This window comes from Muscardinus avellanarius, assembly GCF_963383645.1.
Source record: "Muscardinus avellanarius genome assembly, chromosome: 9".
Classification (NCBI taxonomy): domain Eukaryota; kingdom Metazoa; phylum Chordata; class Mammalia; order Rodentia; family Gliridae; genus Muscardinus; species Muscardinus avellanarius.
Genome location: NC_137795.1, coordinates 89,804,581 through 89,822,367, shown reverse-complemented (window position 1 = coordinate 89,822,367; position 17,787 = coordinate 89,804,581). Strand labels below are relative to the sequence as shown.

At 43.5% G+C, this 17,787-nt stretch overlaps 1 protein-coding gene across 2 annotated transcripts in view; it reads right to left on the bottom strand.

The window, feature by feature from the left end:
• The window catches only part of KLHDC10 (kelch domain containing 10), a gene marked incomplete at both ends in the record, with an annotated part of 63,075 nt that extends 48,790 nt beyond the window's left edge, over positions 1 to 14,285 (bottom strand). For both annotated transcript variants that reach the window (XM_080701730.1, XM_080701731.1), the window contains one exon: positions 14,123 to 14,285. In XM_080701730.1, coding sequence (XP_080557856.1) covers positions 14,123 to 14,285 — 163 coding nt within the window. The remainder of the gene's footprint in view (positions 1 to 14,122) is intronic.
• Between the last annotated feature and the right edge of the window lie 3,502 nt (positions 14,286 to 17,787).

The window sequence follows — 17,787 nt, the reverse complement described above, 5'->3', positions numbered from 1 at the left end:
TGACACGTACAGATCATTGAGGGAGTGTGGTGGTGGCACATGAAGACATGTACAGATCACTGAGGGAGTGTGGTGGTGGCACATGAAGACATGTACAGATCACTGAGGGAGTGTGGTGGTGGCACATGAAGACATGTACTGATCACTGAGGGAGTGTGGTGGTGGCACATGAAGACATGTACAGATCACTGAGGGAGTGTGGTGACACGTACAGATCACTGAGGGAGTGTGGTGACACGTACAGATCATTGAGGGAGTGTGGTGGTGGCACATGAAGACATGTACAAATCACTGAGGGAGTGTGGTGGTGGCACATGAAGACATGTACAGATCATTGAGGGAGTGTGGTGGTGGCACATGAAGACACGTACAGATCATTGAGGGAGTGTGGTGGTGGCACATGAAGACACGTACAGATCATTGAGGGAGTGTGGTGGTGGCACATGAAGACATGTACAGATCATTGAGGGAGTGTGGTGGTGGCACATGAAGACATGTACAGATCACTGAGGGAGTGTGGTGACATGTACAGATCACTGAGGGAGTGTGGTGGTGGCACATGAAGACATGTACAGATCACTGAGGGAGTGTGGTGGTGGCATATGAAGACACGTACAGATCATTGAGGGAGTGTGGTGGTGGCACATGAAGACATGTACAGATCACTGAGGGAGTGTGGTGACACGTACAGATCACTGAGGGAGTGTGGTGACACGTACAGATCATTGAGGGAGTGTGGTGGTGGCACATGAAGACATGTACAGATCACTGAGGGAGTGTGGTGACACGTACAGATCATTGAGGGAGTGTGGTGGTGGCACATGAAGACATGTACAGATCACTGAGGGAGTGTGGTGGTGGCACATGAAGACATGTACAGATCACTGAGGGAGTGTGGTGGTGGCACATGAAGACATGTACTGATCACTGAGGGAGTGTGGTGGTGGCACATGAAGACATGTACAGATCACTGAGGGAGTGTGGTGACACGTACAGATCACTGAGGGAGTGTGGTGACACGTACAGATCATTGAGGGAGTGTGGTGGTGGCACATGAAGACATGTACAAATCACTGAGGGAGTGTGGTGACACGTACAGATCATTGAGGGAGTGTGGTGGTGGCACATGAAGACATGTACAGATCACTGAGGGAGTGTGGTGGTGGCACATGAAGACATGTACAGATCACTGAGGGAGTGTGGTGGTGGCACATGAAGACATGTACTGATCACTGAGGGAGTGTGGTGGTGGCACATGAAGACATGTACAGATCACTGAGGGAGTGTGGTGACACGTACAGATCACTGAGGGAGTGTGGTGACACGTACAGATCATTGAGGGAGTGTGGTGGTGGCACATGAAGACATGTACAAATCACTGAGGGAGTGTGGTGGTGGCACATGAAGACATGTACAGATCATTGAGGGAGTGTGGTGGTGGCACATGAAGACACGTACAGATCATTGAGGGAGTGTGGTGGTGGCACATGAAGACACGTACAGATCATTGAGGGAGTGTGGTGGTGGCACATGAAGACATGTACAGATCATTGAGGGAGTGTGGTGGTGGCACATGAAGACATGTACAGATCACTGAGGGAGTGTGGTGACATGTACAGATCACTGAGGGAGTGTGGTGGTGGCACATGAAGACATGTACAGATCACTGAGGGAGTGTGGTGGTGGCATATGAAGACACGTACAGATCATTGAGGGAGTGTGGTGGTGGCACATGAAGACATGTACAGATCAATGAGGGAGTGTGGTGACACGTACAGATCACTGAGGGAGTGTGGTGACACGTACAGATCACTGAGGGAGTGTGGTGACACGTACAGATCATTGAGGGAGTGTGGTGGTGGCACATGAAGACATGTACAGATCACTGAGGGAGTGTGGTGACACGTACAGATCACTGAGGGAGTGTGGTGACACGTACAGATCATTGAGGGAGTGTGGTGGTGGCACATGAAGACATGTACAGATCACTGAGGGAGTGTGGTGACACGTACAGATCATTGAGGGAGTGTGGTGGTGGCACATGAAGACATGTACAGATCACTGAGGGAGTGTGGTGGTGGCACATGAAGACATGTACAGATCACTGAGGGAGTGTGGTGGTGGCACATGAAGACATGTACTGATCACTGAGGGAGTGTGGTGGTGGCACATGAAGACATGTACAGATCACTGAGGGAGTGTGGTGACACGTACAGATCACTGAGGGAGTGTGGTGACACGTACAGATCATTGAGGGAGTGTGGTGGTGGCACATGAAGACATGTACAAATCACTGAGGGAGTGTGGTGGTGGCACATGAAGACATGTACAGATCATTGAGGGAGTGTGGTGGTGGCACATGAAGACACGTACAGATCATTGAGGGAGTGTGGTGGTGGCACATGAAGACACGTACAGATCATTGAGGGAGTGTGGTGGTGGCACATGAAGACATGTACAGATCATTGAGGGAGTGTGGTGGTGGCACATGAAGACATGTACAGATCACTGAGGGAGTGTGGTGACATGTACAGATCACTGAGGGAGTGTGGTGGTGGCACATGAAGACATGTACAGATCACTGAGGGAGTGTGGTGGTGGCATATGAAGACACGTACAGATCATTGAGGGAGTGTGGTGGTGGCACATGAAGACATGTACAGATCAATGAGGGAGTGTGGTGACACGTACAGATCATTGAGGGAGTGTGGTGACACGTACAGATCACTGAGGGAGTGTGGTGGTGGCATATGAAGACACGTACAGATCACTGAGGGAGTGTGGTGGTGGCACATGAAGACATGTACAGATCATTGAGGGAGTGTGGTGGTGGCACATGAAGACATGTACAGATCATTGAGGGAGTGTGGTGGTGGCATATGAAGACATGTACAGATCACTGAGGGAGTGTGGTGACATGTACAGATCACTGAGGGAGTGTGGTGGTGGCACATGAAGACATGTACAGATCACTGAGGGAGTGTGGTGGTGGCATATGAAGACACGTACAGATCATTGAGGGAGTGTGGTGGTGGCACATGAAGACATGTACAGATCATTGAGGGAGTGTGGTGGTGGCACATGGAGACACGTACAGATCACTGAGGGAGTGTGGTGGTGGCACATGAAGACATGTACAGATCACTGAGGGAGTGTGGTGGTGGCATATGAAGACACGTACAGATCATTGAGGGAGTGTGGTGGTGGCACATGAAGACATGTACAGATCATTGAGGGAGTGTGGTGGTGGCACATGAAGACACGTACAGATCATTGAGGGAGTGTGGTGGTAGCATATGAAGACATGTACAGATCATTGAGGGAGTGTGGTGGTGGCACATGAAGACATGTACAGATCATTGAGGGAGTGTGGTGGTGGCATATGAAGACACGTACAGATCATTGAGGGAGTGTGGTGGTGGCATATGAAGACATGTACAGATCAATGAGGGAGTGTGGTGGTGGCACATGAAGACACATACAGATCATTGAGGGAGTGTGGTGGTGGCATATGAAGACATGTACAGATCATTGAGGGAGTGTGGTGGTGGCATATGAAGACATGTACAGATCAATGAGGGAGTGTGGTGGTGGCACATGAAGACACGTACAGATCATTGAGGGAGTGTGGTGGTGGCATATGAAGACACGTACAGATCATTGAGGGAGTGTGGTGGTGGCATATGAAGACATGTACAGATCACTGAGGGAGTGTGGTGGTGGCATATGAAGACATGTACAGATCATTGAGGGAGTGTGGTGGTGGCACATGAAGACACGTACAGATCATTGAGGGAGTGTGGTGGTGGCATATGAAGACATGTACAGATCATTGAGGGAGTGTGATGGTGGCATATGAAGACATGTACAGATCACTGAGGGAGTGTGGTGGTGGCATATGAAGACATGTACAGATCAATGGAACAGAACCGAGAGCTCAGCACTGAACACAGGCTGCAGAGTCAACTGATGTTTTTACAAAGGTGTTCAAAGGAGAAAGATCTTTTAAACAAATGGTCCTGGGATAACTGAATAGGCAGTTGAGGTGAGTCTTACACATCACACCAAATATAAAAGCTAACTCAAACCCTGGCCTGGTGGCGCACACTTGGAATCCCAGACACATAAACATAAAACTATAAAACTCTCAAGATATAGGGAGAAGTCTTCATGACCTTATATTTGGCAAAGAATTCTTCAATATAACATCAAAAACACGAACAAAAAAAAAAAAAGAAAAAAGGTACATTAGATTTTATCAAAATTAAAATACCATGTGCTTCAAGGACTCAATTTAAAGGACAACCTTAGAACAGGAGAAATATTTGCAAATCATATATATGAAAAGGAACTTGTACCTAGAATATATATTTTTTATTTTTTTATTTTTCAGTACTAGGGATTGAACCCAGAGGCATTCCTTTTTTTTTTTTTTTTTTTGGGTGGTACTTGGGGTGGAACCCAGAGGCTTTCTACCTCTGGGCTATACTCCCAGATCTTTTTTATATTTTATTTGGAAACAGGGTCTCACTAAGTTGCTGGAAGCCTCACTGAGTAGCTGAGGCTGGCTTCGAACCCGAGCGATCCTCCTGTCTCAGCCTCCCAAGTGCGGGGATCACAAGCGTGCGACACCACGCCCGGCAAACCCAGAGGCATTCTACATCCAAGATAGACCCCCAGACCTATTTTTTATTCTTTATTTTGAAAAAGAGTCTCACTAAGTTTCGGAGGGCCTCACTAAGTAGCTGAGGTTGGCAGGGATCCAAAATCCTCCTGTCTCAGCCTCCCAAGTACTGGGATTATAAACATGCACTACCAAGCCCTGCTATACTCAGAATATATAAAGAACTCTCCCAACAACACAAAAGACACATAAACCAATTAAAAATTGAACAAAGAGCTGGGCACATGCTTGTAATCCTCCTGTCTCAGCATCCCAAGTACTGGGAATTACAAGCATGCGCCACTATGCCTGGCTTGAATCCATGATTTAAAACAAGAGAAAAAAGTTAATAAATAAGAGAAAAATAATAGAACTAAATCTTAAAATTCCAAGACCTGGTTATAAACAAGAAAAAAGAGCCAGGCCTCACATGTACAAAATAAGAAGTAGCCAGGCATGGTGGCACGCTTGCAATCCCCAGCACTCAGAGGCTGAGACTGGAGGATCACGGTTCACTGACAGCCTCAGCTACTTAGTGAAGCCCTTCGTCACTCGGTGGGACCCTGTTTCAATAATAAAGAAACTAAAATATAGGGCTGGTACAATGGCCCTGATTTCCTAGTATCACTAATAAATAAATAAATAATAAGTAATAATAGAGACAGAAAAAAAAATTAAAAATCATATGATATCTTGTCAACTTCACACAATTTTGAAAATCTGTATAAAGTGAATAACATTCTAGATTAATATAAATTATCAATTTCCCACAAAGGTTATATATGGTAAGTAACCAAATTATCACAGAAGTAGTTATAACTATCCAATAGTTGTTCATCTGCAAAACAACAACAGTGACAACAACAACACACACACAAGGCTTGAATGAATTCACAGAAATTTTTAACTTTAATGTCATCTAACTCGAGTGGGGAAAAAACTACATAGAAAAAGAAAGAAAACCTTGAAATATTTTTTATGAAAATGGTATAATCCAGTCAGGCATGGTGGCCTATGCCTGTATCCCAGTCCTAGGGAGTCTGCACAGAGATCACAGGTTTGAGGACAGCCTCAGCAAATAATGAGATTCTCAGCAACCTAGCAAGACTCAATTTCAAAACAAAAAATAAAAAGGGCTGAAGTTATAGCTCATAGATAGAACGCCTCCAAATTCAGTCCCCAATACTGCATATTCCACTCACGCCCAGCTTCAGCAACACATTTCCTATAGCAATATACCATGACAAATTGGTTGATTCAGGAATGCAAGGATAGTTCAATAACAGTAAATCTATTAGAAAAATTTTCCAGTTAAAGTAAATATGTAAACTGAAGGGAAAATTACATAACCATTGCCAAAATACCAAAAAGATATTGGCAAAGCCGGGCGTGGTGGTGCACGCTTGTAATCCCAGAATTTGGGAGGCTGAGACCGGAGGATCACGGTGCGCGGACAGCCTCAGCTACTTAGTGAGGCCCTCCAGTGAGACCCTGTTTCAAAATAAAGTATTAAAGCCGGGCATGGTGGTGCATGCTTGTAATCCCAGCATTCGGGAGGCTGAGACCAGAGCATTGGGGTTTCCAGACAGCCTCAGCTACTTAGTGAGGCCCTCTGCAACTTAGTGAGACCCTGTTTCAAAAATAAAGAATAAAAAATAGGGCAGGGGTTGTAGCTCAGAGGTCGAATGCCCCTAGGTTTCATTCCCAGACCCGCAAAAAATAAATAAATAAATAAATATAAAGAATTTAAAAATAGGGCAGAGGGTATAGCTTGGAGGTTGAATGCCCCTGGGTTCTGTCCCCAGACCCGCAAATAATAATAACAATAACAATAACAATAATAATAATAAAATATTTGCTTTGAAACAGGGTCTCACTAGGTTGCTAAAAGTCTTGCTACTTGCTGAAACTGTCCTTGAACCTGCAATTCTCCTAACTCAGCCTCCCAAGTATGGGATTATAGGCATGCACAACCATACCTACCTCCTTTTTTATATTTATTTATTTATTTATTTATTTTTGGTGGTATTGGGGTTCCTGGAAGCCCTTCTGCCTCCAGGCTACACTCCCAGACCTATTTTTACATTTTTATTTGGAAACAGGGTCCTAAACCAGCGCAGGCAGCTGGCTTCGAACTTGCCCGATCCTCCTGTCTCCGCCTCCCAAGCACGGGGATTACAAGCCACCACGCCGGGCTATTTATTTTTATTTTGAAAGAGGGTTCATCCCCTAGCTAAAGAACCTCCTGTTAGCAGAATACTTTTTTTGGTACTGGAGATTGAAACCAGGGGCATTCTACTTCTTGACTACTCCCCCAGCCCTATTTTTTGAAACAAAGTCTCACTAAGTTACAGAAGACCTCACTAAATAGCTGAGTAGCTGAGGCTGGTCTCTAACCTCCCATCCTCTCCTCTCAGCCTCCCAAGTACTGGGATTACAAGTGTGAGCCACCATGCCCAGTTTCTATTTTCTATTTTGAAACAGGGTCTTGGTATATCGGTGTGGCTGGCCTTGAACCAAGAATCCTCCTTAGTTTCCCAAGTACTGGGATTACAGGAGGGCAACACTGTACTTGGGAACCATTTCTTTTTTTAGCGTAGTAGGGATTGAACCCAAGGCCATGCAAATGATAGGCAAGCAGTCTGCCACTGAGTTACAGCCCCTAGCTAAAAAAAAAATAAATATATACATACATATACATATATATGTATATGTATATACATTTTTTTTTTTTTTGGCAGAACTGGGGATTGAACCCAGGGGCATTCTACCCCCAAGCTACACCTTTAGCCCTATTTGTTATTCTTTATTTTGAAATGGGGTCTCACTAAATTGTAAAGTGCATCACTAAGTAGCTGAAGTCCTGTAATCCCAGTACTTGGAAGGCGGAGACAAAACAGCCTCACCAAGTAGTTAAACTCTCATCAACCTAGCAAGACCATGTTTCAAAATAAAAATAGGGCATGGGTATAGCTCAGAGGTAGAATGCTCCTGGGTTTAATCCCCAGTATCACGAAAATAAAATAAAATAAAATAAAATAAACCAAGCATGGTGACACACACCTGTAATCCTGGCACTTGGAAGGCTGAGAGAGGAGGATCACAGGTTTGAAGACCGCCTCAGCAATACAGCCAGATGCGCAATGATCGAGCAAGACCCTGTTTCAAACCAAAACAAAAGAAAACGCTGGGGATACAGCTCAAGGTAGAATGCCCCTGGGCTCAATCCCAGTACCACCAAAATAAATAGATAAGATAAAATAAAATAGGGCCGGGGGAGTAGCTGAGAGGTAGAATGCCCCAGGGTTTAATAGACAGAACCACCAAAAAAAAAAAAAAAAGATAAATAAGAAAAATTCTGGGAAATAAATCCAATAATGGCTTCAAATTTTACGTAGGAACAAAGTACACCTATAGACCAGATTTCAAATCAGTAGAAAAAAACTACTTTAAAAAGGATATTAAGATAACTGGGTAATTTACCTGGAAGAAACATAAAGTTGGATTCCTATTCTAATATATTACTCAAAAAAAATTTTTTTGTGGTACTGAGGATTGAACCCAGAGACATTCTACCTTCCAAGCTACACTCTCAGTCCAATTTTATTTGGAAACAGTGTCTCGCTAGGTTGTTGAGAGCCTGCTAAGTTGCTGAGACTGGCTTTGAATCTCTGATCCTCCTGTCTCAGTCTCCCAAGTACTGGGATGACAAGCATGCGCCACCACGTCTAGTTCTCAATTTCTATTTGTATGGATAAGTGCATCTAACTTAAAAATAAAATTCTATAGGTATCAAAAAAACATGAGAATATTCAATTTTCAGAAATAATATTGAGGTAGGGAAGGCCTTTCTTATGACACAAAACTTTAACTACAAAACATTTTTAAATTCCTGCTGAGTTCGTACTATAATCCCAGTACTTGGGACGCTGAGACAGGACAATCACAGTTTGGAGGCCAGCCTTAGCAACTTACCAAGATCCAGTTTCAAAATAAAAATGTTAAGAGGCTGGTGGTGTAGCTCAGTGGTGGAACATCCTTGAGTTCAATCCCCAATACCACTAACACATACACATACATACCGCACACACATTAACAAACAAAGGATCCTCAAAACATAAGAGTTCCTATAAACCACATGAAACATCTCAACAATAAAACAAATTGCTGGGCACAGTCGTATGCATGAGCCTGAGGCAGAAAGAGCAGTTCATGACCAGCCCAGGCAACATATTTAGACCTCATCTGAAATGAATAAATAAATAAATACACAATAAACAAGTAAAATTTCCATTAAGAAGAAAATGGACAACAATATAAACAGATACTATAAATAAAGGAAACAAACGAGGCCATTATACTTGCTGAAAGAAAGTTAAAAAAATATTTCTATTAAACTGGCATTTAAAAAAAAAGTTTAATAATCCATTCCAATTCCAAGAGAACAAGGAAGCCACGAGCATTCACATCAGGGACATAAACTGGCTCGACCTCTAAGAAAGCAATTTGACAGTATCTTATCAAAGTCTAAATAGTACACTGCCCTTTGACCCAGCAATTGTACTTTTAGAAATTTATCATAAAAACAGACTTAGTGTTATATTCATTGTATCACTATTTGTATTAACAAAACAGTAAACATTTTAAATGCCCATTCAAACAAAGAAATCTCAATATCTATCATTCTCCCAGCTCCCTTTCCCTCTCCATACACACACACACACACACACACACACACATTTTTTTTCCCCCCTGTACTGGGGATGGTACCCAGGGGCATTCTACCTCTGAGCTACATCCCCAGCCCTATTTTTTTTTTTTTTTTTTTTTTTATTCTTGATTTTGAAACAGGGTCTCACTGAGTTGCAAAGGCCTAAGTAGCTGAGGCGGACTACAAATTGTGATCCTACTGTCTTGGCCTCCCAAATGCTGGGATTACAAGCGTGCGCCACCAAGCCCAGCTTACACGCACAATTATTATGGAAAAAACACACAAAAAAGCCGGGCGTGGTGGCGCAGGCTTGTAATCCCCGCGCTTGGGAGGCAGAGACAGGAGGATCGCGCAGGTTCAAAGCCAGCCGCACGCGCGCTGGCTTAGGAGACCCTGTTTCCAAAAAAAAAAAAAAAAATGTAAAAATAGGTCTGGGAGTGTAGTCCGGAGATAGAAGGGCTTCCAGGAACCCCAGTACCACCACCAAAAAAAAAAAAAAACAGACACAAAAAATATCATTGCTTGCTTCTAGAGAAGGGACCCAATCAGCTATAGGGTAAAAGGCAGAAGAAAACCTTGCCTTTTACCATGTATTTTCTTGTACCATTTGAATTTTATACATTACTTACGGCTTAGTATTATTTTCATCCAGCTTTACCAATTGTTATATTTTGCCGTGAGTATTCCAGTCCCTTTGTTATCAACAACGTTTTCCCAAATAACGTTATTCCATGTGTGTGCGCGCGCAGGGGTGATGCGGGGAATTGAATTCAGGTGCACTCTACCTCTGAACTAAACCCACAGCCCTGTTTTATTTTTTATTTTGAAACAGGGTCTCACTGAGTTGCTCAGAATCTCACTAAGTTTCTGAGACTGGCCGCAAAGCTGTTATCCTCCTCTTTCAGCCTTTCAAGCACCGGGATTACAAGAATGCACCTCTATGCCTTTATCTATTACACTTCACTAATCAAATACAAACAGGAACTTGGATTCCATTACCCCATGATTCCTTTTCTCCTGAGCTCTATATCTGCAACTATTTTATAAAAAGCACTGTTCCCCGTTCTTTCCTAGGTGCATGTAGAGATTATAAATTATGAATTACTTAGCTCGTGGGGAAAACACATACTCACCATTATATTTTAGGTAAGAACAGAAAAGCAAGATGGTGCTGAAAGTTTCACAAAACATCACTTGTGTGCTGTCACAATGGATTCTGAGTCTAGTCCACTACTTTAGATATTAAAGAAATTAATTTTATCCATTTGTCCAGAGTCAGTGGGCTATAAGCGTTTGAACCACACTACTCAAATTAACTAGACACTAATGTCTTATACACAATGCCAATTTATTTAAAATTTTAAAACATGTATGTATACATGTGTGATACATGTGGGTGCATAGAAGTCTGTATGTATACATGTAGCTGATATCAAGAGTATAAAGACAAATCATGCATGTCAGGGAATCACACACAGATACTCAGTGTGCCCAAGGAGAACCACATGGTGCTAAAGGGTAAAAAGGAAGAAGAGCCCAAGTCAGAAAGGTCAGAGAAGGCTTCCCTTGAAAAACATAAATAAAAAGAGCTGAGCTGGGATCCAATGGAAGAAAAGTCAAAGAGAGAGAGTGGAAAGAGAAAAGTAAGAGGGTTCCTGGGTGGTGGAATAACAGAAATAGAGGGCCTGTGGCCAGGAGGAGCAGTGTGTCTGAAGAGGTAGAAAAAGAGCAGAGTTAAGAGAACAGAATGGAAGAATAAGAGGAGTCAGATCCTCTGGTGCCTTTCAGGCCAGGTTAAGGATTTCTGCCTGTTCTAAGAGCAATGAAGAGCTACGAAAGGACTGTGAGCAGGGATGGGGATAGATTCGTGCTGGCAGAACACTAGTGTGCTATATGAACTCGAAGGCAAGAACAGAAGCAGGGAATTGCTCAGAAATCAGCTAAGAAGACCTAAGTGAGGGATGACGGCAGCACAGACTGGGGTTTAGGCTGAAGAAAAATAAATAGGACTTGAGGGCTGGGCACAGTGGAGCATGTCTGTAATCCCAGGACTTGGAAGGCTGAGACAGGAGGATTGCAGGTTCAAAGATAGCTTCAGCGCCGTAATAAGACTCTCAGCAACCTAGCAAGACCCTGTATCTGAATAAAAAAATAAAAAAAAATTTGGAAGTAGAGCTCAGAGGTAGAATGCCCCTGGGTTCAATCCCCAGCATAAATAAATAAGTAAATAAATAGGACTTGGTGATGTGCACACAAGAGGAAAATCTAAAGGATGACCAAGTTTCAGGTTTGCATAACTGGATGGATAAAGATGTCATCTCTGTAAGGGAAAGAGAAAGCTCTGGAAAGACCAGGTTGTTGTTGTCCCTCCCCCCTCCATGGGGAGCTGGATGCAGTGGAAAGACGCAGAAAGGAAAAGATTCTTCCAATGTGTATAAATCTTCTGTTTTAGGGTTTTTAAAATATATACTGGGATTGAACCCAGGGACTTCCTGCCTCCAAGAAACACCCCCTGCCCTTTCAATTTTTTATTTTGAAACAGGCTCTTGCTAAGTTTCTGAGGTTTCCCTCCAACCTGCAATCCTCCTGTCTTAGCCTCCCAAATACCAGAATTATAGGCATATGCCACCAGCCCTGCTAGAAGTCTTGAAAGAGAAAGATGAGAAATGGAAAATGGGACCGGAGATCAGAGAGTTTGCTACAGTATGTCTAAAGGGGGAGGAAAAGAGACTGTGTATCTCCAGGGTCAGCCATAAAGCAGGCCTAGATGTTTCTATTTCTCCCCATCCCTTAAAGCCTTTTTAAGTATCTTAAAAACAGAATAGGAAGATAAGGAGGGAAGAATTAAAATGCAGTACTTGGGAAAATAATCATATATGAAAGAATTTCAAAATACATATTGAGATATCAGATATTTCCCAATTTTGAAAAAGAGGAAAAGACAGAGGATACCCACATAGGGAAGGAGGAATGAAGTGTCAGCCAGAAATAAAGCAAGCAGCAAGAAGAGACTGATGGCCTCACTTTACAAATTTTCACAGTTTAGACACGTTTTTTTCTCTACCTCTGGACAAATGGCTGTTCTTGGCCTTGGGTGCTAAGGGAATGCAGAAATAGCTCCACACCTAAGTCCCTTATCTGAAATCATGGCTTCCACTGCCCTCATGTGGTGGCAGTGGAGAAGTGCACCAACAAGGTTCTTGGAGCCGGGATGCCCACGTTAAGGCCATGGTATAATAATTAATCCATGACCAAGAATTAAAGATTGCAGTAATAGAGAGCAAGCTGGTAACAGTTCTTGCCAAGAGATTCTCTTCTAAGCTGTTAATACTTTAAAAATCTAAGTTTTTGTTATTAATTTGGGGTAAGAGAAAAGATTTCTCCTCTTTTCTTTTTTCACGTTGAAGATCACGCATCTCGTAATTCTAGGATATCCAGTCTGATAACAGCATTTCAAACCTTACTCCTGGCATATTATATATTTTACTATTTGCATATACCTCAATTTCATTTTAATGGCACAAATAAATGGTTTAATGTACATTCCTAGCACACACTAATAACCTCATCACAAACATAAGCAAGTGTATCATTGAATGTGCAAAATTCCCTTTGTTATCTTGGAATTAATCAAATAATTTTTGTCTACATAGAAGTACAAGACACAGGAGCAAACACAATTGAAAAACCATCATATTCTCAAAACTCGTCAGCAAAACAAATAAACCACTGATATAAATCGACTTCAACATGATTCACAAAAAACACGGTGAATGATTTACGCATCATTCCTGGTAGTTCTTTCATGGCAATAAAATAAAATAAAATAAGCTTGCCCAATATAATATTGGTCATTCTGTGAATTATTTAATCCCTACCTTCCTTCTATTACGCCAAATATTCACTTACACATGTGCCTCCATAAAATGTCTACGCACACGCAACAACTTGATTTGATTTTGTTTTTTAAGACATCTGAGCTCACTGTGGGCCAAAAGGAGAAATTACTGCATTGGGTAAATTTTTCCAATGTTCAATCAGTTGTTTTTATAGCAGATACAACAGCATAATTTTTTCACTAAATACATTTTTGATTTTCGTTTTCTTCCCCTTAAAACCTACACACCATTATCCATTCTCTCCAGACATTTAAAAATATTAATAATTCAGCTAGTTTTTCCTAATTCTCTTGATTCTCTTTCCCATACACTCCCTAGCGAACAAACCCAACACGCACATACATATACATACATGCACACGCACGCACACACGCACACACACACTCCATTCTTCTGCTTCAGGAGGTCTAACTCTAACACACTCGGATGCTTTTGGGTTTTGTTTTTAACAAAATCATTCCTTGGGATGCTCTGCGTCTTCTTTCCTTAATTTAGCACTCTTTTTGAAAGAGTTGTCCACAGCTAGGCGCCAATGTCTTTCTTTCACAAGACCAAACTGCGGAAGGGGAAGAGCCTGGGAACCGAGTCAGGGAAACATTTGGGAATGTCAACGAGACAGCAGCTTCTCTTTTGGAAGGAAAACACAACTCTTCGCACAGAGCTTTTCAACAGAGCAAAACCACTTTTCTTCGGTGTGCCTCCCTGACCTCGAAGACACCTTTTCTCCTCTCCGATTCCTATGTAGGGGGCCGGCCTTTCCTCCCCCAAGGAACAGAAAGCCGGGGAGAAAGGACAAGTGGCAGCCCCGCGCCCGCCCGCCCGCTGCCGGGACCCTGCCCCACGACTCACCTGGCAGGTGCGGCCGCCCGGAGAGTTGCACGAAGCGGTTCAGCTGGCCAGTCCCCCGACCCCCGCTGCCCCCACTGCCCCCGCTGGCCCCGCTACCTCCGCCGCCACCGCCGGCGCCTCCTCCCCTCCGGCGGTTCCGGTCCCAGCCCTGGGCGGCCGACATGACCCGCTAACGACAGCCGCAGCCCGGTCCCGGCAGTCCCTGACCCGGCGGCACCAGTGGAGCCTCTTTCCTGGGCTCCTCAAGAGACCCGGGAGACAGGGGAAGGGGGAGCGCCCGGTCTCACCAGTGACCAATAACAAACCGCCTTGGTGACAGACAGCCAATGAGCAGTCGTCTCCTTGATAGGTGGAGGGAGGCGGAGAGAGACGTGGTAACCATAGCTATGGCTAAAAAAAAGGTGGGGGGAGAGAAAGGCAGAAGCAGCCACTCATCGAGCGCATCAACCGCACTGAGCAAGCCGGTGCCTCCGCGACTCCTGCGGATCAGGCGGGCCAATCGAAGCCCGAGTGAGAGAGACCACGCCTGCAGCAGGACGCCCGGCCACCCGGTACTCCAGACCTGGTTGGGACTCAGGAACTCTTTCCCATAAACACTGCAGTCGGAAGCGGGCTATGCACAGTGTACACATATTTGAGGGCGATACAGTTTTCTACCAGTTTTGCAGACTAAGATCCCATCCCCTAACCGTTGGCACACACAAAGGGCTCGCTGGCGGATGGGAAGAAAACCCAGGGGCGGAGTTAAAGCTTGAATGTTAAAATGAGAGATTCCTGGGTTTCATCATTTGTCTTTCATTCGGATTGGCTAAACTCCCCATATCAGCTACTTCCCAAGCAAATAGTGTTAAACCTATTTAGCAAATATAGGAAAATGTTCAATCTTACCAGTAATCATAGAAACATAAAACCCCAATGAGAAACCATTTCTGGCTTGGTACATCAGTAAAGATTAAAAATAATAATATTAACACCCGACAGTGTGCAGAGCGCCAAGAAAAATAAAAAGATACTCTCATAAATGACTGGCGGCTATGTCAATGTTTTTGTTCAATCCCCTTTTTGCTAGGAGAAAATTTTTAATCGGCTTAGAATATATACAGTGAAAGGCAAGTGTAAAATTAATGACAGAAACAGGCACGGAAGATCGATATCGGAGAAAGATGTAGGTGTGCAGGTTAGAAATTCCCTTATTGTTCCAAATTAAACAGAAAAATTGACTTTGAATTCAGGGGGCTCATTTCTAAGTGGGAAAGCACTGCCTACTCATTAGTGCTTTTGAATGATAAAGAAAAAAAACATGTAAATTCCTCAAGGGAAACAAAACTTTTCAAGGTTCTTAAATCGGGTGGATTTTTACCCATGATGTTTCATATAGAAGAGCCTCATGAGTGGCAGAGAGGAAAGAAAAAAAACGGAGGTGGGCTGCTGGAGTCCACAGCAAACACGTTCGATCCTGGCATGCAAATTTCAAGTCTCCCCTGGTCCTGCCTCGTTATTTTCTTACACGTCCAGTTTCTGCAAGAAAAGAGGTATTTTAGCCATTAAGCACTATAATGACGTGCTTCTGAAAACATTTGAGACCTGGTGGGGGGGGGGAGCTGTATGGCTCTAAAATATGAACAAAATAAACAATGTATTATTTTTCCTAAAGAAACAGTACCAGTGATTAACCAAATAGTAACTAAGAAATTTAGGAATAGTCCAATAATAAACAAGAGCCGGGTAGGGTACCTCTTGGCCTGTAATCCTAGTAGGCTGAAACAGTAGGATCACAACACATGTTCATTCTGAGGCCAGTTTCAGCAATTTAATGAGACCCTGTTTCAAAATAAAAAATAAAAAAGATATAGTTCAGAGATAGAATGTCCATTGATTCAATTACCAGTACTAAAAGGAACAAAAGAAAGGCAGAATTAAACCTGAATCTCGAGACTTCCGGGAAGATGGTGACCGAGAAAAGTGCGGCTTAAGAGCCCCGCTAACAACAAATATCCATTACCACAAAATCAGTGCCTTTCAAAGCCAGAAAACAACATCGCCAGAGAAACAAAAAAAAATCACCAGGCTCCAGAGAGAAAGCGGACTGAGAACAGAGCCACAGAGGATATCCTCACGCCCGAGGACGCGGCAGACGCGGCAGCAGCGCCATACTGCCGGCGGCAACGGCGAATTCACGGGACGGCCACAGCAAGCCGAGGGGAGCCGCTGCGGAACAGCCAGGCGGGATTTCTCGGCGCAGAGGACATCTAAAGCTCCCAGTGTCTGAGCTCAGCACACGCTGCAGGGATTCAGAGTGGAAATCAAAACCAAGAAAAAAAAAAACAAAAAAAAAAAACGCCAGCCCAACAGCCGAGGGCGTAGCAGCGGCGCCATATTGCCACCGGCAGCAGCAGCACGGAACTCACTACAGCTACATCTGCGTACTCAAGAACAGTGAGTCAAATTGCGGGCCACAGCGGAGAAATCCCAGTACTGTACTCACTGGGACTTGACCCAGTGGGAGAGGGGCTGTGGCAGTGATATCACACCATAGGAGAACGTGCAACCTGGCACCCCCCACAGTCTAAAGCAGCCTCTGTCGACTCTCTGGGTCGGAGACTCTGTGATAAAACCCAGTAAAGGAGTAGTGGGGTCTGAGATACTACTGACTCGAGATCCAGAGCACCTTAAGTGAAGTCATAGTGACCCAAGGGAAAAACCCAGAGAAGGCACAAACTTACGAAATCATGGGAAAGAGGAATAATACTGGAGCAATGAATGCTCACAACCCCACAACATCAGAACCCGATAAAACAGAAAATCAGAGATTTCTAGAAGATCAAATCAGGAAAATAACTGTAGAAATAATAGAGGTGCTTCGAAAAGAACTCAGAGAGAGCCAAAAAGAGATAAAGGATGCAATTAATGAAGTAAAGGCCTCAATTCAAAGCACAAACAACCGATTAGAACACATGGAGAACAGAATCTCGCTCTTAGAAGATGATCATTCCAAAAATGAACGCATAGTTTCTAATCTAGGAAAAAATATCCGACAGCAGGAATCTGATATTGAAGAAATATGGGCCCATTTTAAGAGAGCTAACCTAAGAATAATTGGAATAGAGGAGGGAAAAGAAAGTGAAACTAAAGGGATCAACAATCTCTTCAAGGAAGTAATAGCAGAAAATTTTCCAGACATAGAGCAAGAGGTCGATACGCAGGTCCAGGAAACGTATAGAACTCCCTTTAGACAGGATCGGAGAAGAGGATCCCCACGCCACATAATTGTCAAAATGACCAATGTGGAAGCCAAGCAGAGAATCTTAAAGGCAACAAAAGCAAAGTGCCAAGTGACATTCAGAGGCAAACCAATTAGAATCACTCCAGACTTCCCAAACCAAGTTATGAGAGCCAGAAGGGCTTGGAGTAACATATTCCCAATTTTGAAAGAAAACAACTTCCAGCCAAAAATTTCCTACCCAGCAAAACTCTCTATCAAATTAGATGGAGAAATAAGAAGCTTCCATGACAAACAGAAACTGAAGGCATTTATGTCTTCAAAACCAGCACTAGAGAAAATACTCAAAGAGGATTAACTACAAAGAAGAAATAGGTAACACACATCAGAACTAGAGAAACAAGATTTTCCATCCAACAGACAACTAAGATTGGTTATCTGTGGA